Source organism: Carica papaya, chromosome 1 (genome assembly GCF_054855325.1).
Source record: "Carica papaya isolate Zhongbai chromosome 1, ASM5485532v1, whole genome shotgun sequence".
NCBI lineage: Eukaryota > Viridiplantae > Streptophyta > Magnoliopsida > Brassicales > Caricaceae > Carica > Carica papaya.
This window is the reverse complement of record NC_142309.1, coordinates 6,525,003-6,546,717: the sequence shown is the minus strand read 5'-3', so window position 1 is coordinate 6,546,717 and position 21,715 is coordinate 6,525,003. Positions and strand designations below refer to the sequence as shown.

The window sequence follows — 21,715 nt, the reverse complement described above, 5'->3', positions numbered from 1 at the left end:
TGAAAGCAATTTTTGAAAAGAGATGTGAAATTTTAAGTTTGGGGGGTATTTTTGAAAGAAAAATTAAAGACAGGGGGTCAAAACACAAAAATGAGAAATTTAGTTACGTATGACGGCTCAGTCAGCAATCATGACAAATCAGAGCACACCGCGTGGTAAAACATGCTGACATCGGCGCTACGTGGGTGATTCGCATGCCCAACAATCCAACGGCCCAGATTCAATCCTACGCACGCGAACGACTTAAATGCATTCTCTCATTAGACACGATCGGACGAACGAGATCAATTGTGATGAACGGCCCAAAAACGCCCATGTAATCGGTCTAAAAAGGCAACAATCGGATGACCTCCTCGCTCCACGTTCACGTGAATGGACGGTCCAGATCGACGTGGGATAAGTATATAAACATCGCGTCGCAGGAGGACCCTAACCCTAGCCGCACCTGCCCTCGCTGAAGAAGAAAGATCAGTTGTCGCACCAGAGTCACCGTCGACCGCCAAAAAAGGTAAAATTCTCCCATATCCGCTTGGAATTTGATTTCAAGTCTCCTTGTGGCCATGTCGGAGCAAAAAGAATAGCGAATAAGCCAGAAACTGCGGGCGAGCCAGAAACTGCAGGCAAAACTCAGCGGAGCCACCACGGCCGAAATCCTAAAACCCCTCCAATGAGCCTATTCCTGTTTTTTGTTTCACACAATTTTCTAACCATTGCGTTCACCGTCCCTTTCTGTGCAAGTTAGTCGAAGAAGAAACTCCAGTCGCGAAGGAGAACCGGCATAGCCTCCGCACACGGAGACTCTTCCACTGGTGGGTTCGATTTTTTTATAATTTTCTAACCAACCGAGACTCCCTAACGTATTTTCTGCAAAGATACGTATAAAACCGGCCAAAATCGATCAAAACTAGTCAGGCCAAGGCAAACTGCCACCATGGACTGTGGAACCGGCGCCAAAGCACCACAGTGCCACCCTGCCGAAATCCTAAAATGGGCCGAAAAGAGTTTTCAACACTAATTTTAGATTTTTGAGGTATTTTTAGGTACGTGACGAGTATTTTGAATTCTCATAGAAAAAACTCAAGAAACTCGAGACCTGTTAGGAGGCGTAATAGATAGCAAGGTATTTAAAAATATCAATCCAAGTAAGGATTTCTCACTCTATTCTTGATTACGGTAAATTAAAAATTAATAATCAATAATTGTGTGTTTAGTGAAAGAATTAAAAAAACTCTAAAAATATTACAAGTCACTAGTGGAATCAGAACCGGTTAGTTTACATTTGTCATGATTCTCTATTTGTTTGTTTTCCTGTATTGCCTATATTTACTCACTATTATACTGTGCGTAATTGAATTGATGGTTTTTATGGTCTTCTCAGTTATTTGATTATTTGGTTCCCCTACATTATTTATTTAATATTTTGGTTATTGGTTATTTGGCTATGTTAAACTATATCACTTGTTTAAGTATCACTTAAATTAATCTGTGAATATAAAATGAGATGTTAGTATATTTTAGTGGTTGTTTGGATGATAAGAGTCTAAATAAATGAAAGTTTACTAGGCATCCTGAAAAAAGGTGGACGGATCCGGTATATAGGGAACTCTACCGTGAACATTATCTCAGTTGGATGGGGCTGAGAAGTCTCATACCGAAAGAATTTTAGAGATATGGTTCATTTTCATATCGGACGGGGTATCGAGACGATGGTGTTTTTGGCACCCATTAACGGACTGGATATGCGGACAGTCGGGTTAATTGTCAAATCTTGATATTGGGTTCACGAGTAGAGAGATATCCCTATAGACCTACAGGGGTCCTAGTAAGTAGGTTGAAAATGAAGAATTGTTGATCATATGCATGAAATCTGAAATGTCATTTGGTTAATTGTCTTCATAGGTTGATTTTGGAAAAAAACTGTAACAATAAGTATCGACTAAAAAATTTTAAAGTTGAATGTATTTACTTAAAGTAAAGGGTTCATTAGTTGTTTTCTGATTTTTACCAACTTTCGATCTTTCGTATCAGTGATTAGTGTGGTATTCTTACTATACTAGTATAGTTCACTCTTTCATGAACCATTTCATATTAAAAAGACCAAGATCCAGATCCCGATCAGTAAGAGGGATGCGAGTAGTTCACCTCCCATACTACCTTTAAGTGCTAGTGAAAGTTGTCATAGGATACTATTTATTTGTTTTTTTTTAATCATCATTTGTCTTTTATGAACCACGCAGAATGAACATTCTTATAACCCTATTAGGCAATTCAATTTATTGTGTAAGAAATGTAAACCCTAACATTATTATTCACTTATACATTTAAATTATAAATTCATTTTTTTTTACATTCTGAGTCTTTACATTATTTAAAGTTAAGTAATAACTCAAAGTAGAGTCTGGTCCCATCATGGATGACTCATCCGATTAAATTCAACAATAATTTTTTATAATTAAGTTCAATCTAATGACTACAAAATAAAAATTTTGTTAAATTTAATTCTTGTAAAAAAAAAATGTAGAAAAAACTTATGGACAAAGAGATGGCAACGTGGCATGGGTGAAAATGGAGGAAGGAGAAAGAAAAAGGAGGAGGAACTCTTACATACTTTTGACATAAACTGGAAGTTGAAGTGTTGTTTATAATGAAAGAAGTAAAAGGTGAAAGAGGAAGAAAGAAAGGAGAAGACTAAAATGGAGTGTTGATAGTTACTTTAAATGGACAAAAGGACAAAACCTGGAGAAAGAATTATTGGGTGTATCTAAATTGTAATTTTTTGATGTGAAATATGTTAGACCCCAAAATCTAATGTACAATTTCAGGCAGGATTTGACAACTTCTTCATTATTTGGTGATTTTTGTTTTGGTTGAAAACAAATAAAATTGAATGCTAAAGATGTCCCATAACAATGGAAAGAGTCAATTGTGTGGGGGCGAGCGTATAAATCTGTGTCTTTTATCTCATTTACGAATCCCCCCTCTGCGGCGTGTGCATTGGACTTAAAACATGCTAGATTCGTATAATCTTTTTGTAGCTAGTCTGACTAATCAATTCTTTAATATATTTCATTCATTCACTCACTACATATATATTAAAACAAATTTGCTAAATTATTTTTTAAATTTAATATATATATATATATATATATCTATTAAACTTAAACAAGTCAATTCAAATTTTTTTTTTTATTAATTTAACTCACTTGGTATAAATAAGTAAAAATAGATTTAAACAATAAATCGTATATATGAGTTTTGAAATTATGAATGACACTAAATAAATTGTCTAACTATTAGTGACGAAAGTCATTTATTTCGTGTCTTAACAATAAATTGAGTGGTTGGATTGTTCACCAAACTAAAAAATATCATTTAGCTGAGGAATTTTATAATACTCTTATGTACACATTTTTTTTTTGTAAATATTATATAAAATTTTCTAACAAACAATATCAAATTCATAATTATGAACGTACATCTACTTTAAAGATATTGTAAACATTAAATTAATTATTAAAAAAAAACTACATTTATTACGTATAGTTAAGAATTTGAAACTCTTTTTCTTTTTTCTAGAATAAAAATTATAAAATATGTTTTGGGATTAACAAATAATCAACACTCATTATTATTATTGTTTTCGAAGGTTTGGGTAGAATCACATCATTTAATGTAACCAAGAAGAGAAAATTAAATCTCTAATATAATTAAGTAGTTTTTACTAAGTACTTGGACTGGTTTGTTATATTCTATCTAAAACATTAAGAACTATATTTCTTATAGTTCTTTTATGTATAACTAGCAATGAGAACACAAATTTAAATTTTGGTATTTTAGGGCTCTTTTTTCTTAATGCGGGCATATATGTAACATGCTCAAAATAAAACCAAATGTCAAATAATTGCAACATTATTTTTACAGTCTAAATACAGTAATGATACTTTAATAGTCTCCAATTTAAAAAACACAACAACAACAACAAAAAGAAAATTGATCAATGAATTTGCTCTCACAAAAAGTGCAATAATGAGGAAGATAAAAAGTAAAAAAAAAAATGTAAAATTGCAAAGAAGATGATCCTTAAACATAACAACAAAGAAAATAAATTGACAAATAAATAAACTTTCTTTCCCGCTCCTATTAGACTTCCTAAAAAGGATCTCTAAACCCTAGCTCTCAAAGCCCTGTAATGGAGATTCTAGCTCTAAAGCTGACTGGTGAGCACAATCACCTTTCTTGGGTACGAAGTACAAAATATATGATAGACTCTACCTGTCTTGGCCTACTGCATTATGCAAATACTTCCAGCATATAGAATTACACACCAGCAAGTGTAAAACTAGTGGTGTACATGTGATTCAAATTACGACCAAAAATACAACATGGGTCTTCCACCTTCTTCTCCCAAGAGCACAAGCCACCAGTTGCTAAAGCAGACAGGGTGAATTACAAGATCCTGTACAGCAAGCAACTGCATCTAATTCTCCTAATAATTCTGGAGACCTTTTGGTTTCGCATTGGTAGGCACTCATGTCGGAACTCCAGTAGAACTTTTTTAGATTCTAGCTGATGAAGAACTAAATGAATCATACAGCCCAGAATGGTTTTCTACCTGCAATTACACAAGAATTTCTGCTACGAAGTGATTCTTCACTGTCCTCAGGGTCATCATCTTCCTCCCCATATTCCATTAGCTTAACCAAAGTATCTGCAACAACTGACTGATTTAGAAGGCCAATTTTCCAGAGAAATAGAAGCAATAAGCAAAGCAATTCCTACTTCTTTGCTACTTGCTCCTATAATACAACAATGCCAAGGTTTGCACTTCTAGTTCTTCACCAAAACTGTAATGGCATTAACCAGCTCTTTATCTAAAGCCAATAACGTCTTTGTACCTGGAACTGTATCAGATTTTGTGTGTCTCAAAACTTTGTCTGCGTCATGCAGTTTCACAGCTGGTGTTGGTGCGGTAAATTTTGGAGGTGGAGGAATGTCTCTCGGGGGTGGGGGTGGTGGTGGAGGCATGGATCTTGGAAGTGGTGACATGCCATTGGATGTTGGTTGGAGCAACTTCTTTGGAGCTGGCAAAGACAACAAGTTTCTTACACCCGCATCAGTCAATGGTTCACTTGATTTAAAAATTTCTGAGGCCTGTCATGAGTTAGAGAAAAGCAAATACAAAACCAACTTTTCAATCTCAGTGAGATAGAGAAAAGATGCAGTAATGGCAAAAAATTTCTCCCAGGACAACTTCGAAAATTTTAGTCCAGGAAAAATAGTAAAAAAGTGAAAAGAGAAAGGGAAAACACCATTACTAATGGCCTTTTTTTTTTTTTTACTTTTTCTTGGAAGCACACAGCTCAGGCTACTGAGGAGGTTGGAAGTACCAACCACCTGCACTATTATTAATTGCTTGGGTACTTAGGAACATATAAACTACTACAGCATGTTGAAGTTTAAATCTCCACATGAAACTTAACATGTCAATTTGAATGGAGGGCGAAATATAAGCTTCATCTAGCATTAGGATGAACTAATTAGGTCCATGTAACTTTGTCAATCTAGAGTCAGGCAGCATGATGCATGTAACACAGGAAACTATAATTTGGCCAGTATAAATAAAATGAAGAAATACTTGAACTTAGCTTTTCCTCATTGACCCCAAAATTTTCTCATTAGCATGTCTTTAGCTAAACAACTCTTGAAGGGGCTGCCAGCCACAAACAAATGCAATTATAATCCATCTACAAAGAAGTTTGACTGGGTCCTAATGAGGTTTTGCCACAAATGAAACTCCCTCCAAGAAAGAGTTGGCAACTGAAAGTTATCCCTTAACAAGAAACATGCAAGTTTTATCATTTATAACATAGAACTGATCTTTTGGTTAAAATGAATGCATTCTCTATTTCATGCAGTTTTAGCAAATTATTGATGACGTTAAAAATCTTAACCACTTAATGATCCTTAGCAGCTATGCATATTGATTATGGCCTCAAATTGAGAAAGCCACCACCAGATATGACCCTAAAAGAAAGTGCTATGAACATCATCACACATAAGGGCACAGTCAATCAGCACAGAACCTTGGACTGGCCCTTTAATCATAGAGTTTTCAGCAGCAACGCTCTTCACATTACTCCACAACTGAAATCCTGTGAAACATACAAACCAATGGCCCAAACAGAGGCATTCGGAATTGGCCAGTTAGCTTCTTAGAAGGTCAGAGAAAATACCTGGAATGTTAAGCAGAGAAAATCAGCATAAGATATCAAGATTATTTTATAAGAGGCAAGCGATTTTCTTGCAAAAAGAAAAAAAAAGGTAGAGGATCAAATATATTCATATAATGCATGTATTTCTGCATGATTTTCATGGCAACACTAAAGAGGAAAAAAAAGAGAAAAGAAAAGACACAAGGGTACACTACAAACAGACCTAAATGCTTGGGAATCTTGTACAAATCACACCCTTAACAGTAAAAGTACGTGCAGATAAAAATGCTCTGCTTGTCCCTTCATATTGTTGATAAGCGCTCCAATACTAGAAAAAGCTTATATAAATTATACTACCTAAAAGCCCACTTAATCCGCAGCAAAAAAAAATTTCTTCCGAAAATTGTGATGAGCCAAACTCACAAATTGATTGCTATGAACTATTAAAGAAGTTAAAGGAGCCAAGCAAGTGGGATTATGAACAAGATAAAAAGCTCTTCATGACATTTGAATTCTGCCATGTGAACATTAGTATCATGGAGAGGATTACCCAGCCAAGCGATTTTGAGGTGCATTTTATCCATATACACTTAAAGATCTACAGAATATGAATATCTTGCACCACGTGTATTAAATGAATGTTCTTAAACAGGCAAAAAACGTATAAGCACAAGCAATATATCTTCTTTTGTAACTCAGGTCAAATGTGTGAGTTCTATAAAAAAGTAAATTGGATTGAAAGATGGTTTAACCTCCAAAAACTCTCATTCACTCAACCCTCAAGATAGAGGATTGTGAGAGGCTGAGAGAATTTTCACACTATATTGATCATCAAATTTCTTAAATACCCCAACCTATATACAAAATAACAACTATTTTTATAAACTAAAATCTTAATCATCATTTACTCTGTTCAACTAAACAAGAGAGGAGTTTCAAACCGCTCTTTACTTTATCATAATTAGCTCTTAAATTATATTAATTGTATTTCTTAATTATTTACAAATACCGTTACCAAACACAAATATTTTGAACGATATCTTAGTGTTATTTTGTCAAAAAAGAAAATACCAGACACTATCATTACTTTTAATAACAGCAAGCTTTTAATTAGAGAAACTAAAAGTAGGACTCTTAAAAAAAATTTCTCTTACACCACTACAAAACTAAATCTAAAAATGAATCCAAACTAAGGCGCATCCATGCAAGGAGGATGATGTCAAAAGGGTTTTGAGATTTTGAGGGTAGGATTCTTTTACTTTTGATACCAAATTGATGTAGGATAAATTAGTGCTAATTTTCTACTTAGAAATTTGAGGAAAAACCTATATATCACACCTAGAGTTCTTAAGTATCAAACCTAATAGCTGATTAAATCACACAAACAAATACTATAAAATTCTCAAAATGTTATTGAATCCTTGAATGACACTCTCAAGAGGTTACAACTATATCAATAGTGTTAAATAAGTTTTTCTCAACTAGATTATGGAATACCAAAACTAATTTAGGAATTTTAATCCTAATAGACTAGGAATACTAGCATATTAAGAACACTAACCATAAACAAAAAATGTTAAAACAAATAATAATACAAAATATTAATAAGAACAGAACCCTAAATTTACTACATTATAATAATAGACTCTTACATAATATAATAGTTTTACATTTAATAGAATTAGAATTTCTAATCTATTTAGGCAATAACCCATATGTATCATTAATAAATCAACCCTATTTGTTCTACACCCATTTGATACCAGAGTTACAAGAATACCATAGTCGAAAATTCTCAAAATCCTACATCCATAGCAACAGAACCATCTGAAAGAAAAAAAAAAAAAACTCATAGAAACCCTAAGACACCACCAGTCCACCCACCTAAGAGGTGATCAACACCGCCTTTACCACCAGCCTTTGAAGGTCCCAATCGGCAGACCTCCAAAGCCCTACAGCAAATCTCCATTGCAAATTACCAAACTCACCATTGCAACCTCTCCCAGCTGCTGTCTCTCACAATCTCGAACTTATGCACCATTTATACCGACATATAATTTGCAACCAGCACTTCCAGCTGAGCTGACTATCAAACGGCCGCTGGCTTCCAGTCATCAGAAAGAATCTAGATGCTAAGTAGGTTTAGGATTAAACATAAAACTATTACATTATTGAGGAGTCTTATAATAGTTTTAGTAACTTTAGGATCTTATTCTTCTTAGTTCTTAATTTTTCTAGTTGTTTTAGTATTTCTCATTTGTATTAGGATTAGCATTGCTAATATTTTTAGTATTAGCATTCTTATTTTATTCTGAGGAGTATTCTTAAATCAGTTTTGATATTTCATAATCTAGTCAAAAAAAAGTTATATAGCACTCTATAAATATGGTTGTGACCTCTCTATGAGAGCAGTAAATTAATAAAACATCTCTAAAGTTTTTCAATTTTGTGGTTATGTGATAACTCTAGGTGTGATACTTAATACTTCTTAGATGTGATAGATAGCCAAGACACCTTAGGTGTAATGTCCAGATTTTTATCCCAAATCCCCATTTGTACAAATCAACCCTATTTGTTTTAGACGAGAGGGAGAATCATCAAAATCTCCTCTTCTTATTTCTAAATGACTCAAACAGTGACCAGTGAAATAGGTGCAAATACCTTTCTCCTGAACTTGGCAAACGGAAGATTACTCAAAGCCCACAACTTGCTCTTTAGACTGAGAAGTTTTAATCGAAGTTCCTGATTTCGTGTAACGATGGATGCTAAAAATTTGCTTAATTTGGAGACAAATCTAGAAAAGTAATTTGTAAAGAATCCCATGACAGAAGAAAGAAAAGTTTTATTCACAAAACTGAAATTGAAAGGAACTCACTCCTTGATGGTGGAAAAGACAGAAAAAGCAGTCTGCTAGACAAGGCCAGGTAAAAATCTGAACACAGCAAACAATGAAGGCAAGAAAAAAAGAAGCAGTTCTGCCAACTGACTCCTTAATGAATTTAAAAGTGAAATTTGAAAAACTAAAATAAAATGATTTGAACATTGAAGAATAGACTAGTGAATTCTACAGGCTAGCAATTCAAATGGATATCAATTGAATTACTAATATCTAAAAGGAAAAAAAAAAACAAAATTGCATTAATTATCTTGGGGATGCTTATCAACATGCCAACTGGGCAGAAGAGCAAGTTGTTTGCTTTCAACTAACATGTCCTCCCAACAACTCATGCTACTGCTGAACAGGGAGTTTCTGTCAGGTTAATGATTGTTTAATACACTTCAGGAAGACAAGTTGCAGGACTAGTGACATTGGATATAACAAACTGCCAAGATCAACAACTTATAGAGGCTCTGCAGCAATTCTATTTTCTAAAGGTATAACCAATGAATCTAAGTTGCATTGCTTTTTATGCCATGAGCTTCAACATGCATCCTACTCATGCCAATTTGTCTATTAAACATGGTTGCAATTATTAAATGGAGAAACAGTGTCGATGTACCAAAGAAGAACCAGAGGTTGCTTCCTGCCTGTAAAGGGAGAAGTTTTTATCCATAGATTGAGTGTTGGCAATCCCAAATGAGGAGGAACTTGAAAATTGGAGGCAACACATCATCTTCTGAACTCAAGTGACTTGTGGTGGTGGGTTTCTGGTGGTATTATTGTAATGGGATATTGAGAATATGGTGGCAAAGGCTTCTGGTGGAAAAGCTGAAGGGACTAGTAGAGAAGCAACTTCATCCATATAAGCTTTCCTATTGAAGAACATGTATTCTCCTAGATGTTTACTTCAATTAAAGATCAGTGAGAACTAAAAAATTAAAGTTTGATGCATTCCCTATGGCTGCTTGTCATATATTGCTAAGGAGACCTTATTTGTATGATTACAAAATGATGCACCCACCAATATCTAATACTTATACCTTCTATAAAGGCCAAAAAAGGCTTACCTTCGATCCATTGAAAGACAAACCAGAACCAGATGCTAATAGAAAGGCACAGGGCTAATTACCTTTCTACAGGGAAACAAATTAAAGAAGCCAACAAAGATTGTGGAATTCTTTACTTGCTGATTGAAACTTCGACCGAAGGAAAGGGCAACCTCCTAAATCTTATTGAGAAAAAATAATAAAAAAAATTGTTGTATGAATTTGATGAATCAGTCTGTGAAGATTACCAAGCAGATTGCTTCCAATGCACAAAGTCCAACATGCCATTAATTCAATTCGACGGGCAGCTTTACTAAATCAGGCAGCAAATAAGATGCCACCAATATGTAAGGCTGAAATGGTAACTTCGATAGAGATAAGGACTCTTGGTTCCAAGCTCCAAGTATTTTGCTTAATTGTCAACTCTGTATCTAAGAAAGGATCTAGGGAACCTTATTGACGTTTTGCTAAACTTATTATAAATTCTTTTTCTATGAGCTGCACTCCTTTGATGCTTTGTGAATGTAACACTGAAACGCAACCATAAAAGATATTTTTCTCACAAACTACTCCTTATGTCTACAAGAATGCCCATGATTAGATTAATCTAACAACTATATCCCAAATTCCTCTAACTGTCTTCCCCTGCATCAAAAAGGAAGCAAGGTAAAGTTCCCAAGGATATCTTTTCCTTGTATGATCAAGTAACGCGCAAGGCTAACAGTAAACAAGTGCATAACCCATTATAGAGCTTATAACATATAAGGACTTTTCAGCTTCGGACCTCCATGTAGACCCCTATTACTATCAAGTATCTAGCAGAAATACAACTTTCTGCCAGACTACACTCGCTCAGATGTCACTGACTTTTATTAAATCCATCGGGGGAACAATCCCCATTTTCATCGAATGCCCCAGAAACAGAACTTCTACATCCCCATCCCTGGTCTTCTAAAATTTAACATCTGCACACATTGATTGCTTCAATTTTGAAAACTGCAACTACAGCTACTGACAAGGAGAAAGCTCAGATGAAAAATAGCATAGGATATAAAAACTGAAACTGACAAGCTTCTTTTGGGAAGAAGAAATTTTAAAAAATCAGGTGGAGAATTAATTCATAGATACCTGATCTATTTTAGCAGGGCCCCTTGAACCAGCAGGTAACTCTTGAAATTTTCGTTTTTGTGGAGGCTGTTTCTCCTTCAATGAAGTTGAGCTTGTACTTGCCTTTGGTACTGTGCTCGTTACCGTTGTAGAAGCAACTGTACAAGTAACTGCAGAAGGTGATTGTTTAAGGGCTTGAGCAACCTGTTGCAGAGGTGTAGCCTGAGGATATATTCCACCATAACCACTATAGCTTGTTCCTCCAGTTAACAAAGGCTGGGGATAGCTCACATTTGGCAGCAGTTGGCCAGAGTTTAATATTCCTCCTGCGCTTGATATTGGCCTTTGAGGGATAGTAGCAGGCCCAGGAAGTGTAATAGAAGATACAGGCCGAGGTGGTGTAACACCCACCGCCGATGATGCCAAAGCAGAAGCTGAACTTTCATTTACTTTTGGCTCATTTCCAAAGCTCTGAACTCCAGTCAACAGTGTCTGCGGGGGTGGCACAGCACCATAAACCTTACATGAAGAAACCCTAGACAGTTTGCAAATTAAGTTACACCAGATAGAACTTTATAGACAACTCATGAAACAGAAAACATAGTTTAAATTTCAGTTTGAGAAGAGAAGAAAAGACATTCAAAGAGTAAACTTGATGGAATGCTCAACTGAAAAACTGTTGCTAACAAGAATGTGAAGTTTAAAAGAAGATCCCCATATTAACCTAACAATAGCAACACAATGCTACCAAATTTTCTGGAGAACAAAAAGGTTATATGAATCAGTATTCCCTTCTTCTGTTTTCAGGAGAAGACATGAAGCATCAGTATATGGCATGCCTGGAGAAATTTTCATTGTCAGATTAAACCAAAAAATTATTACCTGGAGGCATCAAATTCTACTCGAATTGTATCCAGAAGATTCTCTGCCAAGAGTCTTGCATCTTCAAGGCTTTTAGGATTATTGCTGGATAAGAGCAAATGCAATGGTTGCTGCTGTTCTGCAATCAGAACAAGAGAATAGATGAAAAAATGTTTAATGGTTGCACATCCATTCACATGCACAGGCACATGGATTAACACTCAACCTCAACATGCAAGCAAAATGGTAAAAAAGGATGCAGAAGAATAGTACCCTCACTGTGCGGGCTCTCAGAGTTACCCGAACCATGCCCTCTTAATACAACAGTTGCTCCTGTTTCATTCATAATGTGATTTATATACTGGTCCTGCAAGTAGAAAACCGAACCACCAACACAAAAACATTCTCTCCCAATTGTATGGAGAAGTCAGAGAAAGCTTCAACATTAGAACCTCTCATCTTTGTCATATGCACTATTAACTTAAAGAATAAACAAATCAAACAATGCAACCAAATCCAGTAGATGAGAAGCAAATCCTATAAATGGCTGTGTATATACATGTATGGTAAAAAATTGCATACGTATAAGTATCTATGTATGTGCATGTGCATATGTGTGGATGTGTGTGCGTGTGTACTAAAGACACAAGGAATGCACATTAAGCCTCTCCTTAAAAATAAAGGAAAAATTACTCAAGTAAAATGAACTACATGGATGAGATGGATAACCTAAATATCCACCACAGCCAGATATTAATTATAAATAGAGATGTCCCATTTTTTATAGGCAGATAAGAGAGCTAGCTACAAAAATACTCAGGGATGGAAAGATGTCGGAAATCTTGATAGGTAATTTCTATGACTAAGAAGAAAGGAGAGCGGAAAGGAAAATCTCACATTTGGTCCACGAATACGAGCAGCAATGTTTAATGATGGATCAGCATCAAATCCCAAGTACACACAAGAGCTAAATGCTGGATTACCCTGATTCAATTGCATATTCATACACTGGGTTAAACTGCCTCTGGGTTAAACTGCCTCAATCTGAAAAAGAACTAGAAGGTAGTGCAAGGTATACCTTCACCCCATTTGGGCCCTGTTTCAGCATTTCCTCTACCATGGCAGCTGCACGATCAACAGCTAAAATCCGTTCTGCTGTTTCTTTCAACTGCAAAGACAATCCACAAGATTTTGAAAAAGAAAGCCAAACTTCTTTTGGAAGATGAAAGAAATTTTTGCAAGGCTTTTACCATTATTAATGGTAAGTAATCAAATGTGAAGCCAAGAAGAATAAAAACCACGAAGTTAGAAGCTATGTTATCAGACAAAACTAAAGCAACTATACACAAATCAATTGGCAGTGAATTACTCAAAACATCCTAGCTATAGCAGCCTTAAAAGCTCCATAAGAAACTATATACTGTGCATACATGAGCCCCTCCAGATATGTGAAGATATAGCGGCTTTTCACCATCAGGCAGAGCATTTGGTGGACGATATTTGCCCCTGGAAAGAAGTGATAAAATGAATAAATTGCAAAGAACAGATGCCAGTAAAAATTACTTCTCATCACCCTCCAATAGAAGAACATAAACCTGGTTATCACAACCGCACCAGTACACCTCTGAATCTGCAACAAAGAAGTCATTGCTTTAGTGGTATAATCTACATTTATCCTTCAGTCCTATATAGTAAAGCAGTCAGATTTACCTCTTCTTGCGTCTGGCGTTTGGTAAGCTTGTATCGTACAGAAGGCTCTGCATCGTTAATAACAATCTCACGAGCTATTATTAATTCGTCTTGTATCTTGGGCTTAAAAATAACAGAAAGAAAAAACAATCATTTTATGGGCAAACTAAAGGTGAATAAGTTTCAGCAATTACAAATGGCATCTGTAACAATAAAGTATAGATGTCTAACACAGAAATAAAATTGTCTATGCAAACATGCACAAACATATTAAAAGAGGATGAAAATTATAACCCAACAATTTCATAAAGACTTTTTATATCCACCTTAATCAGTGGCCTCAAGTCAGAGTTACAACCCATAATAAGATTCCTCAAGCCGCAAACGATTAATCAAGTATTCGAACAGGCCTTACTGCAATAACAATCTGTTAAGAAAATGTCCTGAAGTTTATATTTTACTGGGAAGGATACCAAATTTTCAGAAAGATCTGACAATTATGATTAACCACCCCGAGCTGCAGGAAGAGATATGGAATGTAAAAAAGCAACAGCTGCTTGTTACAAGTGTGGTGATCGGTACTTCCCAAGACATTGTTGCACGAGTAAAACAGTATGTTCTTAGAGGAGATTGTCATGGAAGGGATTCTCGAAGACAAAGTTTTCTAAAATCAACCTTGAAGACCAGGTATCAGTTTAAGGGGAGGGCATTGTCAGGATATTAAGGGTAAAAAGGAAAAATTACAAAAAATGAGCAAAAAGGTCTTTTGTCGAACATTTAGGGTTAGGGTTTCTTTTATTTTGTATTACCAATAGATCTGTCATTAGTAGCCACGGCCGTCACTAGGGCTAAAACAGTTGTGTGATCCTCGCTGGAAATATGATGTTTAAGCACAAGAGGCTATCTAACCATGCTTGTAGACATCATCGGAAAAGAAATAAAATTTATATCCCTATTTCTCCTCGGCTTTGGTCCTCTTCTCTTCTTCTTCTTCTCATTTCTTCGGATCAAATCCTATGTTAAAGGTATCCGACAACTGTACTCATTAGAGAAAGAAATTTTTCAAATTCCTCAATCTCCCAGTCGTTTAAATTTTTGTAGACAGATATAGTGCAAGCCCTGCAATCAGTGATAGTAAAAGCATCCCCCAGAAGAATATACTTGTCCCTTGCAATGGCAAAAATATTGGGAAACTCAGACATGAGACTTATCTCCCCACACTAGGAATCCTGCCATAAATAGATTTTATTGCCATTCCCGACTTCCCATCTGGTGCAATCAAGCACCTTGTTGCATATGGCCATAATACCCCTCCACAGACTTAAACCGATTTTGAACAAAGAGCGCTCCTTAGCATTCCCTCTACAGTAGTCACCCGAGAAGAACCACTCACCATTATCCCTTCTGTTGACAAATAAGCAGGAAGAAATAATCTCCCCGAGAATGAAGTCTTTGCATTCAACAGACTCTTTATTCCACAATGGGAGGACACCCCCAACGGTCCCCTTGGAAGCAATTGCCACCCCAATTCATCAATTCACCAAAGGCTTTTGATGAACAAATCATCAACGACCTCCATCTTGGCTTCTTGAAAGCATACGACTAGTGGTTTCCATCTGCTAAGGCAGCCCTTGATGATATTCCTCTTCTTAGCGTCATTTAAACCCTGTGACATTACAGGATAGGATGCCATCAATCATTGAGATAATGGTGAATCACCCCCCAACTTCAAGTTCTTCTTGCTCCTATCTTCATAATTTATGGAAGACTGCAGCCTCTTTAGCTCTCTTACCCAACTTGCACTCTATTTGTTACAGTTTTTACCCAGAGACTCATCTGTTTCCTTTTGTTCCCACATCTTTTTTTCAGTTCAGCAAATAGGAGCATGGCATGGTGTTCAAAGCCCACAAAGGAGAGTCTTAGTGACTTGCTAACACGTCGAACATTTCTTAAGACCCAGGTGGAGTAGATCTGCTCTTTGCAGACAATATCAATGTTCAAGGAACTAGGACTAGCTGTTAATGAACCTCCACAAATAACTTCGCTATACTCCGCCTCAAACACCATCATTATTTCAAGGTCAGAAATGGGCGAAAAAGGAAAAGACATAACTATGAAAGATGGTTGCTCATCCGCCTTAGGCTCGTCGACCCTAACAAGAGACATTGGTTCAACGTCATCCCGATCAAGTATTTCGACAATCGCCACAGAATCACCCAAACTCTTCAGGATGCATGCATCACTAAGCACCTCAACACCAAAATCTTCCTCTTGACTCGTTTTAGTCTCCTCCTTGATAGAGGAAATCTATTTTAAAGGCTGGGTCCAGTTTTTTTCTTGGGCCGCTAAAACTGTTTCACTCTCAAGCTCTTTTTCATCTTGGATCTTTTGCTTGGCCCACCCAATTCAACCCTTCCCGGGCTTTTTTTCTTCATGGCCTCCTTGCTTGTCCCGACATGTTCAACCCATTTCCCTTTTTCTTCTCTTGTAAACCTTCGGTTACCCAATGGACCGAGCATCGATGATGGCCTGTGGAGTTAAGCCCAGCGAATTCAGTACCTACCTTGTGACCATCCGGGTAAAGCCCTAATTGCGCTTTTCGAGCCCAAGTTGGGTTTGGGAGCTTCTGCCTACCCAATTAGTAGTCAAGAACTCGCCTGTAAAGCCTCAACAAACGTTTTCCCTCCAACCGGTACTGCCACCAGTTGAAAACCTTGTTTGCACTAAGGGGAGCAAAGAATCGCCAGCGTGGAAGGAAATAATATGGGACTTGAGTCTCCTGACATAAGAGGTTTAGGCAAAGTACCTCTCTTTTCTAGATGGAATGGCGGAATTTCTGTGAGCTCGAAGATGGATTTCATCATTCTCCACCAACCGCCAACCTCGACACCTTGAGGGATAAATATTCTGTTGAACATCTTGCCTTTTTGTTCGGAAAAAACTAAGAAACGCCCGCATCTATTCCAACACAGAGCTAACCAAAGTGTGTGCTTTTGACCCTTTGTTCTTTCCTCAAGTAACGCTGCCCTTGTCCAATAGAAGTCACTAAGCGCATCAACAAGCTAGCTAACGTCCTCTTTGTCTAAAGAGATAAAAACTCTGAATCCCTTGCCATTTTCGCAAATGCGTAGGCCATTAATATCTTTCCCATCATAACCAACATTGAAGGACTTCCTATCAATGCAGATAAGCTTTTTGGTTTAGTCCCACAACATCAGTTTTTTGGTTTCAATTGATCCTTACCATGAGCGGCCTTTCCGATCGTCAAAAGGACACCTTGGCTTAGTGTGACCTCTTACAGTTTTACGAACAGGTTCATAGAGAGAGAGGCGAGAAGAGAGAAGAGAGAAGAGAGAAGAGACAAGAGAGAAAGAGAAGAGAGAAAGATAAGAGAGAAAGAAAAGAACAAAAAATTCGTCAAGAGTTGTATTTTTTTCATATAGCTTCCTTTTTACATGTCACCAACATTATCTTCAACATTTCTTTTATCAGGACCAGTGACTTGTGCATCTCGCAAATTTTGAATTGGTGGAACAACCTATGCAATGCACCTCATAGTTCTTCCAAGATTGCATCTATTGTGTTTTACATTGTTTCGAGTCTAATATTTGGTTGCTACCTCATATACATCTTTCCTAGCATTTAATTCAATAGTAGTTCCCATTATTGAAGTTCAGATTTCTTGTAAAACTAGTCTATTTGAGGTGGGAACCAATCAAGGGACCCGATCTTGTCAAACTTAGAGCTAGGAAATTCAAACAAAATAGATTGAGCAACCCTTCTTGCAGAAGCGAGCATGTATGGCTCATGTGTCGACTTTTGGTCACCATATAACGACGCACTTCCGCCGATCAACTTGATTAAAGGTGGAGGTTGTTGATTGGCTAGCATGAGATGACTACTCTGAATTACTGAATCGAGAGAGGCAGCAACTAAGAGAACTTGCAACAGGAAATGGTGCATTTGTTGGCAGAATTTTGCAGTAGGGCTTTTGGAGTCTATTGATAGGGATATTTCAAGGTTGGTGGTAAGGGTTGTGTCACTAACTGCCTGTCGATGGTTGGTAAGTGGACTAGCAGCAGTTTTAGGGTTTATGCTTTGTCTGATTTTTTTTTTCATGTGTTTGGGGCTATTTGCATTTAAGGTTTGAGATTTTATGGTGTAGGATGGTTTTAGCTCTGAGACCAAACTAATTTAAGAGAAATTAGGATTAATTTGTCAACATAGAATTTGGGAACAAAAATCTAGATATCACATTAATGATTCTTATAAATATCATGCCCAAGATTTGATTGAATACAAAATCAAGTAAAAGAAATTTCTTAGACTATGTAGTTAAATAATTGAAGGACCCAAGGAGATCATAAAAGTACTTATAGAGTGCCAAGGAAGACATTCCCAAGTAGGATTGACTAAGAAATAGTAAGACTAATAAGATTAAAAGCATATTCCAATAAGATAGGAAGTACTAATACTAGTAAGAAAATAAATATTACTCCTAATGAAAAAAGGAAAACAAAATATAAATAAACTGGAAAACATAAAAATAACCTATATAGTACATTATTGTTGATGTACTATGCCAATGCATTATCAATGTGTCTATATAAGACCCTATTGTGAGAAATTTGGAAAAGAGGTTGGTTGGATAGAGGAGGAACTATTTGTCTAAGAGGGGCAGGCTCACACTCATTGGAAGTGTGTTGTCTAACCCTTATTCATTTCTTTTCTTTGTTCTCCATCCCTTTTATGGTTGCTAAAAATTTTGAAATATTTCAACCTCAGTTCTCAGGAGGTCATGAGCAGATGAAATTCCATTTGGTTACTTGGAGTGTCATGTGAAACAATATTTGTGGTCTGACAGTTTGGGGATTAGATCTCATGTTACTTTTAGAAAAGCTCCTCTATGCAAGTGAAAATGGAGATTTCTTTCTAAGAAGGATACAATTTGGTAGAATTTTCAAAGTGCAAAGTTTAGGATGCATGTTAATGGTTGGCATCCCAAGTTGGATAAAGGCACTCAGAGTTGCCATTAAAAGTTGGAGAGAGGCATCCCAAGCCCACAGTGATGAGTTAATAAGAATTGGCGCATAGTTCTTCAGTAAATGCAATTCACAGTTGGCAATGGTTCTTATATTAGATTTGACATGACCTTGGTGCTCCAAAAGCTTATTGAAAGACTCGTTTCATGCGATTCTATTAGTTACCATATTCAAGGAGGTTAGTTATCCAATGCTATTTGAAGATAATTAGCCACCCTACTAAATATACAAAAAGTTTCACCAAAATGTCAAATTACCATAATTGGAAGGCAACCAACCGTTTAGATCATCTTCAATAGCATTCTTATAGCAAAGTCTAATTTGACCAAAAACAACAGTCATTACTGGCTTATAAAAAAGATCACCAACTTAGATACTTCACAATCAATATTCAAGGAGGTTAGTTATCCAATGCTACTTGAAGATAATTAGCCACCCTACTAAATATATAAAAAGTTTCACCAAAATGTCAAATTACCATAATGGAAGGCAACCAACCGTTTAGACTCATCTTCAATAGCATTCTTATAGCAAAGTCTAATTTGACCAAAAACAACAGTCATCACTGGCTTATAAAAAAGATCACCAACTTAGATACTTCATGGTCATCTTATATAGTTTTGTACACCACATCATAGCAAAGAGTAGTTATGCAATGCCATAGAAATTAGCCATAGAAATTGCTCACTTGATTTACTTTAGGGGCAACTGAACCAGATGGTTGATTTGCAGTGGGAGCCTGAAGCAATGGAGCAATCATTGTACCACTGCCAGCCAAAGGAATTGGCAAGAAAACACCAGAAACTGGAGCCGCAGTGTGAAGAGGAACTGCACTAACAGACGCCATGTTGCCTATTGGGAGGACCGCAGGTAGAGCAAATCCAACTGAAACTATTGACTCAGCCGGTTGATCCCACTTTCTCTTTTTCCTGCACCAAAAGAAGAATTGATAAATCTTAGCAGCATTTAATTAAGGAAAAACCCAAGTTCAAAAAGAAAAATTTCTGCAATTCCTAAGCCAAACACCACAACAACTATGATGGCAGCTCTCAATACAAGAGACGCCGCCACCATATGAATAACCTAACCCAAAATTAAACTCCTCAAACATTGAAGGCCAAAAAAACCAAATGAATCATCGCCAAAAACCATTATACAACATCGACACAATGAACAAGCTTAGGATCGGATCAACAAGCTAAGAACAACAAGATTAATCAATCAATACGACTAATATTTGTATCATATACGAATTGCTAACTAACGAAAAAGAAAACCAATACTACCTCTGCCTTGTTTGGGAAGCACCATTCGTCAACGTGGATTCATCCGAAGAAACCCTAGCTCCACCGTCCTCTGTCATTACTCCCTCCAGAAAATCTGCCACAAAAATCTGCAGATTCCGGTTTTTTCTTCTTTGCCTTCGAGGAGATGGGGCAAAACAATTGAAATCGAGACGGAAGAATACCGCGATGGATGCCAAGAAGCTGAAATTTGCAGGAGTGGATGGGTTTGGAGTTTCGATTGGTTGGTGGTACGGAAGGTCAGGCGTCAAGGCTCTTTCTCTTTTGCCCTTTCCCGGTTGGGTACTTCGGATTAAGGTGTGGTCACGTGAGAAGAGGACGAAAATCTGATCACGTGATGCTATTGAACCTCCTAGCCTTCAATTTCGATGTAACTTATATTTTTCCTGGACTAATTTTAACAGTGCAACTATACATATTACATTGACCCAAATGTTAGAGATCAATATAGAAAGAATGAATGTATTAACTTATCTTAAGGAGAAAGAGAAAGAGACAAAAGACAAGAGCATGGTCACTTAAAATCTGGCCCAAATAGAATAAACTAGATAAAAGAGATAAAACATGAATAAAGGTTGTGCAAAATCATATTCGAACTACAAAACTAAATACTAAAACACCAAACGAATAGATAATACGAAAATAGTATTATGTAAAATCTAGTTTATACCGAAAAAATTAAACAGTCTAAACTGGATCAGGCTAATACGGTACAATCCTCAATCCTAATATGTTGGAATAAAAAAATTTATCTCTTCCGATCTGAACCAATAATTTGAAAAAAAAAAAAAAGAATCACATATACTATATATATGATTTAAGTAAAAAATAACAACCATATTGCCAAAAAAGAGTCATTTTGAAATGTCTCTCCTCTTAATGAGACATGTGTTGGGCTTTAATCAACTAAGTGAACTTATATGTGAGTTTATTGTATGCATTAAAGACTCTGAAATTAATTGGATTCAGCTTAAAAATGAATGGTTAAAGTTAAATAGATATTAAATTTTAATACATCGAATAAATTATATATTTTTATGTATAGATATTAAAAATATTATTTCTAATTTTATTATTTGTCAAATTAAAAATAAAAACTTAATTATATACATAGTCGGTTATATTCCACAAATTACATATAGTATTTTTTATTTTATTATCTTTTCACCAAAAATAAAGAGAGTGTAAAAATTTCAAATAATAACATGTTGATTTGGAAGATTTATTGCAGAACGTGCATATTTCTTTCACTATATATTCAAATATGTTTTTATTTCTATATATATTATTAACAATTTGATATGAACATATTTTATATTTAGATCTAATTTTATGAAATCCCTATAACATGATATTTGAGTTCCTTTTATAGTCCACTCATGTAACAGGTTCTTTGATTTTTCCAACTACTTAATGTTAGAACAATATTTATTGTCAAATCCGTAAATCTATAAAATTTAAATATATATTTTTATACTGAATTAAAGATAAATATAATCGAAAGCGTATTTGAATTTATCGCAAGATTTGTTCATGTCCGATGGTATGATCTTTCGAGTCAATACAGTGCTTT

At 35.9% G+C, this 21,715-nt stretch overlaps 1 protein-coding gene across 4 annotated transcripts; it reads right to left on the bottom strand.

Annotated features, from left to right (window-relative positions):
- Positions 1-3,981: 3,981 nt before the first annotated feature.
- RIK (RS2-interacting KH protein) lies at positions 3,982-20,484 on the bottom strand. Of its 4 annotated transcripts, XM_088216991.1 has the most exons (13): positions 20,125-20,482; positions 19,527-19,767; positions 13,818-13,919; positions 13,703-13,737; positions 13,538-13,613; positions 13,186-13,275; positions 13,005-13,091; positions 12,381-12,474; positions 12,129-12,246; positions 11,538-11,781; positions 11,268-11,450; positions 4,896-5,151; positions 3,982-4,708 (listed from the first exon to the last, which is right to left on the bottom strand). In XM_088216991.1, the coding sequence occupies exons 1-13, from the start codon at positions 20,199-20,201 to the stop codon at positions 4,587-4,589; spliced, it is 1,725 nt and encodes a 574-aa protein (XP_088073117.1). In that variant the 5' UTR covers positions 20,202-20,482; the 3' UTR covers positions 3,982-4,586. The 4 variants fall into 4 exon arrangements, 3 of the variants coding, with proteins under 3 accessions (XP_088073117.1, XP_021905205.1, XP_088073118.1); XM_022049513.2 differs by having other exon boundaries at positions 11,268-11,781; positions 20,125-20,479; XR_015818155.1 differs by lacking the exon at positions 3,982-4,708 and adding an exon at positions 6,084-6,233 and having other exon boundaries at positions 4,975-5,151; positions 11,268-11,781; positions 20,125-20,484.
- Positions 20,485-21,715: the final 1,231 nt, after the last annotated feature.

Excerpts from the sequence above, each read along its gene's own strand:
- RIK (XM_022049513.2), bottom strand. The coding sequence starts at position 20,201 with ATGACAGAGGACGGTGGAGCTAGGGTTTCTTCGGATGAATCCACGTTG. Across the intron at positions 13,276-13,537 it reads ACATATCTGGAGGGGCTCAT|TTGAAAGAAACAGCAGAACG; the intron begins GTATGCACAGTA and ends TTGTCTTTGCAG. Across the intron at positions 12,247-12,380 it reads TGAGAGCCCGCACAGTGAGG|AACAGCAGCAACCATTGCAT; the intron begins GTACTATTCTTC and ends TTCTGATTGCAG.